At 37.5% G+C, this 7,990-nt stretch overlaps 1 protein-coding gene across 1 annotated transcript in view; it reads right to left on the reverse strand.

The window, feature by feature from the left end:
* LOC136844132 (trichohyalin-like) overlaps positions 1–2,722 on the reverse strand; it is a 5,654-nt gene extending 2,932 nt beyond the window's left edge. The window contains exons 1-3 of the mRNA XM_067113146.1: positions 2,563–2,722; positions 1,454–1,578; positions 1,067–1,136 (exon numbers count right to left, since the gene is read on the reverse strand). Of these exons, the coding sequence (XP_066969247.1) occupies positions 1,067–1,136; positions 1,454–1,578; positions 2,563–2,722 (355 nt within the window). The remainder of the gene's footprint in view (positions 1–1,066; positions 1,137–1,453; positions 1,579–2,562) is intronic.
* Positions 2,723–7,990: the final 5,268 nt, after the last annotated feature.

The raw sequence follows: 7,990 nt of genomic DNA on the forward strand, positions 1-7,990 counted from the left end.
TTTAAAATATACTTTATGTAGGATGAAATCAAATAATTTTTTAGGCCCGTCCTGAATCGAAGTAGGATTTTTCATTATAGTTTATGTAGGATGAAATGAAATAGTTTTTTAAGCCCGTCCTAGATCGAAGTAGGATATTTTTTTCAATATATTGTATGTAGGATGAAATCAAATAATTTTTTAGGCCCGTCCTAAATCGATGTAGGATTTTTTCAGTATACTATATGTAGGATGAAATAAAATAATCTCTTAGGCCCGTCCTAAATCGAAATAGGATTTTTCATTATACTTTATGTAGGATGAAATGAAATAGTTTTTTAGGCCCGTCCTGGATCAAAGTAGGATATTTTTTCAATATATTTTATGTAGGATGAAATCAAATAATTTTTTAGGCCCGTCCTAAATCGAAGTAGGATTTTTTCAATGTACTTTATGTAGGATGAAATAAATTAATTTATCAGGCCTGTCTTAAATCGAAGTAGGATTTATTTTATTATATTTTATGTAGGATGAAACAAAATAATTAATCAGGCCTGTCTTAAATCAAAATAGGATTTTTCAATATACTTTATTTAGGATGAAATAAAATAATTTATCAGCCCTGTCCTAAATCGAAGTAGGATTTTTTTCATTATGCTTTATGTAGGATGAAATAAAATAGTTTTTTAGGTCCGACCTAAATCGAAGTAGGATTTTTTATTATATTTATGTAGGATGAAATAAAATAATCTCTTAGGCCCGTCCTAAATCGAAATAGGATTTTTCATTCTACTTTATGTAGGATGAAATGAAATAGTTTTTTAGGCCCGTCCTGGATCAAAGTAGGATATTTTTTTCAATATATTTTATGTAGGATGAAATCAAATAATTTTTTAGGCCCGTCCTAAATCGAAGTATGATTTTTTCAATATACTTTATGTAGGATGAAATAAAATCATTTATTACGCCCGTCCTAAATCGAAGTATGATTTTTTCAATATACTATATGTAGGATGAAATATAATCTTTAAAAAAAATTATATGGTAAAAACTGTCCTTGAGAACTAGCAACTTCCTCAGGCCTCACTCTGCGTGTCATGTACAGTAGGATTCAAATCCTGCAGTCTGGTATTCCTTGTAACTGGTAGGGCAGGCAGCTTGGTCAAAAACATACCATTAGTTATTGAGACCTCTTACTTTGGCCCAGTGCTTTATTAAAAGAACACTTAGTATAGTTAAAGTTAAAGTCCTCGTGGGCCTCTGTAGGCTCATAGGGCAGGCGCTGATCTCCTGTTTCTTTGGCCGACAGATAGATTACATACCATTTTATACTTTGTCAATTATCATTGAGTTTACTGGAACTGAACTATATGAGACCATCTTCAATCCTCTGAACGCTTTTACCCAGTACAAACAAGAATGTATGTAAACAACATGCAGGAGAGATATGAATTTAATGATTTCATTTACATACTTGACTCACTAAAGCCCTGTCCACACTGCCAGGCACTGCCCGACGGGCAAACACTCTCCCATAGCCCGTTCTACTATACTGACCAACTGAGTTAGGAGCCGGAGCGATGCGATTGTCTGGTAACACTGCTTCAGAAGCGAGAGAAAATATAAAGAGCTGCAAGTGCCTGATGGGCATGCCCGCAGTGTGGACTGGCCGTTAGAGTTCAGTCTCTAATGGCAGATAATATGGTCTCAGGACTTTTTTCCTACACTGAGTGACTATCAAAAGTTAGGGGGTCTATTCCAGCTGTGGTTTTGTATCACTGGATTCTCATTTCCCCATGCATATAGTATTTTACATACAGTACTTTTGAAGTTATGAAACAGTGATGTACCTACCCGTTGCATCTTATATTTTCAAACTAACAAATACACTTAAGCTGGCAACACTACTGTGCACAGAGTGAGGTCCTCAAACTGTAATTGCAGAGGTCTAGGTTACTTAGAACGTAAGAGGCTGATTGTTGATTGTTTAACCAATGAATGACTGGGGAATTCCGAATGGTATACACAAGGGCCCAGAAACACCTCATAAAGTGCACAACTTTTGTACCTGACTGTAGCCCCCAAAATGATGTTTCTGGGCCCTTGTGTATATCATTCAGAATTTCCCAGTCATTCATGAAAAAAATACTCTGCCCCAGGACTGCAAGTTCCATTCATAAGAATGTAGTGAACTTATTTCAGTTGACATATGGCGCAGAATTCGATAACACGAACAAAACGGTTGTAGCCTTATATTCTGCATTATGGGAAGTTGCCTTCATGGAGAATCTTCTTTGGTAGTTGGACTTAAATGGCTTCATTTAACTGACTAATATTGATTATTGTAGATTTTTCCTGAACCTTTACTTTTCACAGCAATCTTAGTGAAAACTGCACTAGTTAGATTAACCAAAGTTGAAAGAACAAATCAGTGTGTACTGTATATTGCAGAAAGTGAGCATTGTTTCTTTCAACTGAGCTCCGAGTCAGGCTGAACGCCTAACATCATGATTATCATGGTAAGCATTTCTATACCAGGTTTCCCCTTTTAAAGGGTTAGATTTGAAATGAATTCTCGCCAACCTCTGTCCTGTGCTTCCTCTGTATGAACTCCCACCAAGCCTAGGTCTTCATCTTTTTCATTCTCCATGATATCCTGGGCCTTCCTGCAGGTCTCAGTCATGATATTTCCAGATCTATTGCTCTCTCTGACCAACTTTTTTGTGCCCCATGGCCAGACCATTTCGTTAATTGTTATTATTTATTTATATGAAAATATGGACTGATTTATTGCAAAGATGAATGGTTTAGCGTAGGCCTTGCCACACGCGGGGCAATACTTTGGAGGAACAGGACTATATATACAGTATTTGGAAGCCTTCTGAAAGGTATTTTGAATTTACGTATCACAACATTTCCAGTCAATCAACCCGATATAAACTACAGAAATAAGAACAATATTGCACTGCTGTGTGAAACAAGCCCTGTAAAAATGTATTTTACTTTCAATACCCCCGTTAATACATGCACATACTGAACTTTGGTGGGCAAAGATTTTTTTTATGAGGCATAAAGTTTTAAACCATGTACATGTGAGTATTTGCTTACAGGCATAAGTCTGGGAGACATTTTCCCATGACAGAGTCTGTGTGTATTCCTGTAGTAGTTTTGTGCCACAAGGTTGACTAACCATCGGCTTTTTCAGGCCTTTAAAAACATTTTTGCACAATTAAATATACTCTGATTACATCCAGTGGCTCGATAATCGCTAATATTAGGTATAATTGTGTTAAGATTGTTGTTTTAATTAATTTATGAAGCTTTATTGTGACTGCAAATTTCTACACATTGACTTTTAGACTGAGGCTTCTAATCCATTCTTTGTGACTTATTAAAGGTAATAGACTATTCAAGAACTGATTAGGCCTGTGTTGAAGAATCTCTGATCAAGAAACCAGCTGTGTAATTAGCAAGGTAGAGCAAATGGCTGCTTTTAGCAGCAAACACCTGTCATTAGGCCAATAAGAGTTTCCTTTATATTAAAACCAAAAACTAGAATTGACTATATTCCAAATGCATAAATAATAATAATAATAATAATAATAATAATAATAATAATAATAATAATAATAATAATAATAATAATAATAATAATAATAACAACCTTTATACATATACATGCAATATACAAATACAATACACACAGACTAGATACATAAGGTAACATGATAAAAATCTTCTTTTTCCTTTAACGTGCTTTTTCCCATTTCTTGTATGGGGTAAGCACGATACCTTCTTTTTTTGAAGGAGTTTGATTTGGCTTTGGGGTAGACCGTAGTCTCGATCGGCTGCCCTGCATGACATCGCTTAGACCCCGGTAGCGCATGTACATGTATCGTATAATAAAGGTAATACCAGCACATCACACTTATATGTAACCACAGGCGTACTTCAATAAGTAATTTCCGTAGCCGTCAGGGTACGAGAAAATCAAAACTACTCGACTTTGTTGCGTGACTATCAGTCAGCTTGGTTTTCTTCACTTGCCACTCGTACATAAAAATCATATATCGTGTTAGTGAATAACTTCTGTGGGGAAGGGTTATCGGATCTGAATGCTTCAGAGAATAAACTGTTTCATGCTCTAGAGCAGACATTACTACAAGGATTTCACAAACATGAGATTAAGCAAAATGCCAAAAAAATAAAATAAAAAAAAAAAAAAAAAAAAAATGTTTGAATACGCAAAGTCCTTAACTTAGGAGCAGTTTGCAGGTAAAGGACTTTTTAACCACTCTCCTTCACCATGCATTGTCATAAACATACACATTGTTGCCAGCTGTTTACAATGAGAAATTGAAGCAGGAGTCAAGATATAAACACTTCACTTCCCATGAGCAAAGTTGCTGACATAATTCCATGGTATCATCTATTGTAAGTGTTTTTGTTGTTCTTTCTGAGAGGACTTATAAGCTGCTCTCTACAGAGGATCGTCAATTACAGATTTACTTGTTTAGCTCCTCCTGAAGGAGACAAAGTGTGGCTGGATTCTTGTTGATGGTCATTGGTTGGAAAGTCCATTGGATCTTGTCGAGATGACCGAGTGTATCACACAGTTTGAGTACTAGTCTTTCACTGAATCACAAAAAACATACTATATACCCCTAGAATCAGATATGCAAAGCAACCTTTACTTTTTCACTACTGTTGTAATGAAACTTTGAACTGTCTTAATGGTTTGGATAAGGTCTCCATTGAAATGCACTTCCAGAACCTGACTTTCTACTCTTCAATACCTCCAATAGTGGTGTCTGTAAACACTAGAAGTTCTTTGCAACTCTGTTTGGTCCCCAGTTGTGTCCCTTTTGAGTGATGTAAGTTCATAACTGCATTTAGAGTGGAATAATGAGATGCCATGCTTGTCTAGAGGCTAAGCACGGTGGAAGGTCACTGGACAGAGACTGCTGCCTGTTGGAGAAGACGTAAGTAGGTAGAAGTGATTACTTTATACTTCAGCTCTAAGGGGGTAGTGCCATCAGTGCACCTTATACAGTGCACTGTAGGCATTACTTAAGGTTCTTTGCAGCTTCCCTTCGGCCCCTAGCTGCAACCCCTTTCGTTCCTTTTACTGTACCCCCTTTCATATTCTCTCTTCCATAGTGCAACTGCTTCAAGGTTTTCCTCCTGTTACACCTTCCAGACTTTAACTGTTCCATTTCAGCACTGAATGACCTTATAGGTCCCAGTGCTTGGCCTTTGGCCTAAATTCTACATTCAACTATGTGAACCTGATGTGTGTTAATTGAAATCATACACATGTAAATGTGTATGTGTACGTAAATATGGTGTGTATGGGTGTGTGTATGTTTGTATAAAACAAAATATGAATATTTCAGTACACACAAAAAGACGTACATGCATTAGAGAATGGTATTCAGAATGCATCCTTAGTCTTGTTGGCCCGTAAAATACCCGAATTTCTTGATAGAAAAATGATCCATTCGTATAATTCATTATCCAATTGAAGGTGAGACTGACCACTAAGAAATGTCCTCTTAATTCCACCAACCAGCCAATGGTGGAGAACCTTACAAGCTTTCTAGCCAGGGTAACAAGGCTTCATTCAGCCAATGAGGAAAGCCAATAGAATAGTGAGCCATGTTAGAGGTGCTGATTGGTCAAGAGTAAACGATCACCAGGTGAGGGATTAGTTCAGTCTTGAAGAGGCCTTTGTGGTGTTACAAGGTGTGTTTTTGGGGGCCAATTTGTACGAATTTTACAGTTAGTGGACGCCACATTTCTCGATATATTGGCTAGTTGACCTGTGCCCATCTCTGACAAGATTTTGTAAGTAGGTGTTCCTTTTCGTGTGGTTTCAGTTTAGGAATATGTTGACATCCAATTTGTACCATTTTTTGTAGCTGGAAGACGCCATATTTCTCGATATACTGGCTTCTTTGTACTTAAGAAATGGGCAAGACTGGGTTACTAGGGCCTCTCTCAAAAATTTCTTGTAGGTGGGTGTTTTTCTTCGTGTGTTTGCAATTTAGGAATACGTTATCAGGTGTTTGATGATGTATCATTGCTGGTGATTGAGAATATTCCCTAGTGAAACTTTATTAAAACTTGGTAATATATCGTGATGTTGTATTGACATCGTGTTGCTTGATCTTGCATCATTACACAATCAACAAGTGATCTGGTGGTCAAGGCAGTGGTTTTACCTGGTGCATTATAATGTTTCTAAGTGAAACTTGATTGAAACTTGGTAGTAAATCGTGAAATGTCTGAGACAAGGCTGTTTCTGGAAAGGTCTTACACCCGGCACGGTCATTTGGCTGCTAAAAGTTCATTGGCTCATTCTGTGAAGGTAGACTCACAGAAACGGTGATTATACAGAAGAACTACGCACTGAGATACCCTTTATTAATACAATTTTTTTTAAATGGACAATATAGAAAGATATAGTCTATTAATAGGTTTTTGACTGAATACATGAAAGGGTGTATATAATGCAGTACGGGTTAGATAATCAGACAAATATACTGAGATCATTTGATAAATTTACCGTCATTTGTTCATGTTTTTACGTTCATCCCAGAGGGGCTGGTACCAAACACGGCGTTATGAGCTTTTCTAGAAAACAACCACTCAAATCTGTATTTACAATAGGGCAGAGTCGCTAAACTCCCGTATCTTTATTTCCGTGTGGAAGGGGTCCCTGCGGTCGTGTCTTCTTGCCCGGGTATGTGCAGAGCAGTCTTGTATTTTATCTTCCTAGACTGGGTATCTAAGGAAAGACAGGTCGCTGTTCGTTCCCAGCACTTAGGTGCTGAACAAGTCTCTCGAGTGAAGGTTCCAGAGTGTGTTTTTTCCCGATGTCAATGGGTATTCATACGTTGGATTTTCCCCCACGTTTTAACAGTCATTAGACCTCGAGTTATACCGTTCAAAATACGTGTGTATTTTATCCAGAAAGCTGCACGGCATGTCTTGTTTTATTGTGTGTAAGGGTTTTCTGCAAAGAAAATTATTGTGCCGGCTTTCTCCGTCCGTCCGCAATTTATTCTGTCCGCCCTCAGATCTTAAAAATCTACTGAGGCTAGAGGGTTGCAAATTGGTATGTTGATCATCCACCCTCCAACCATCAAACATATCAAATTGCAGTCCTCTAGCCCCCTCAGTAGTCTTTATTTTATTTAAGGTTAAAGTTAGCCATGATCGTGCTTTTGGCAACGATATAGGATAGGCCACCACCGGGCTGTGGTTAAAGATCCATGGGCCGCAGCTCATACAGCATTATACCGAGACCACCGAAAAATAGGTCTATTTTCGGTGGCCTTGATTATACACAGTAGCGGCTCTACAGAAAACTCAATTACGCCGAAGATACTTCGGCGCATATTTTTTTTTTTTTTTTTTTGATAATACAGTCAAATGTTATCTTTCCCACGTTTGAACGGTCATTAGAGCACGAGTTATACTTTCAAAAATACGTTTTATATTAGGATTAAGAGAATGGCTTTTTCGAGTAAATGAAAATAAGCAGTTTTACCTCAACACCGGAGCACATTTTGAAAGCAACGCCATTTTGTATATGACGCACACTGGGGACATGAACTGTTTAAAATGTCAGCCTTGGTAATTATGATATTCCGCTGATTAGCTTAAAATTACGCTGGTAATCTGGTGGTTATAAGTAGGCTATCAGTGCAACGAATTTGTTACAATTCCACGCTTAGAACCAAGGCTGCCATCTGAGTTTTAAGACAAAATGAATAGCCTATGCAGTTTATCCGGACACCTTAACCTATAACACCATTTCCAGAGAGTTCGATACCACTCGAACTGTATAAGGGCAAATGATTGAAGACCCCGAATATTGACTCAATATGCTTGACGTCAATATTATTGATAGTGTAGGAAAGTAGCCCTGATGGTGGTATAAACACATTTAGGATGGTAATGCTCCCGCGTTTTCACATTTAACATTTTGGAGAACGTTTGAAAG

The sequence above is a fragment of the Macrobrachium rosenbergii genome, chromosome 12, assembly GCF_040412425.1.
Source record: "Macrobrachium rosenbergii isolate ZJJX-2024 chromosome 12, ASM4041242v1, whole genome shotgun sequence".
In the NCBI taxonomy this organism is placed as follows: domain Eukaryota; kingdom Metazoa; phylum Arthropoda; class Malacostraca; order Decapoda; family Palaemonidae; genus Macrobrachium; species Macrobrachium rosenbergii.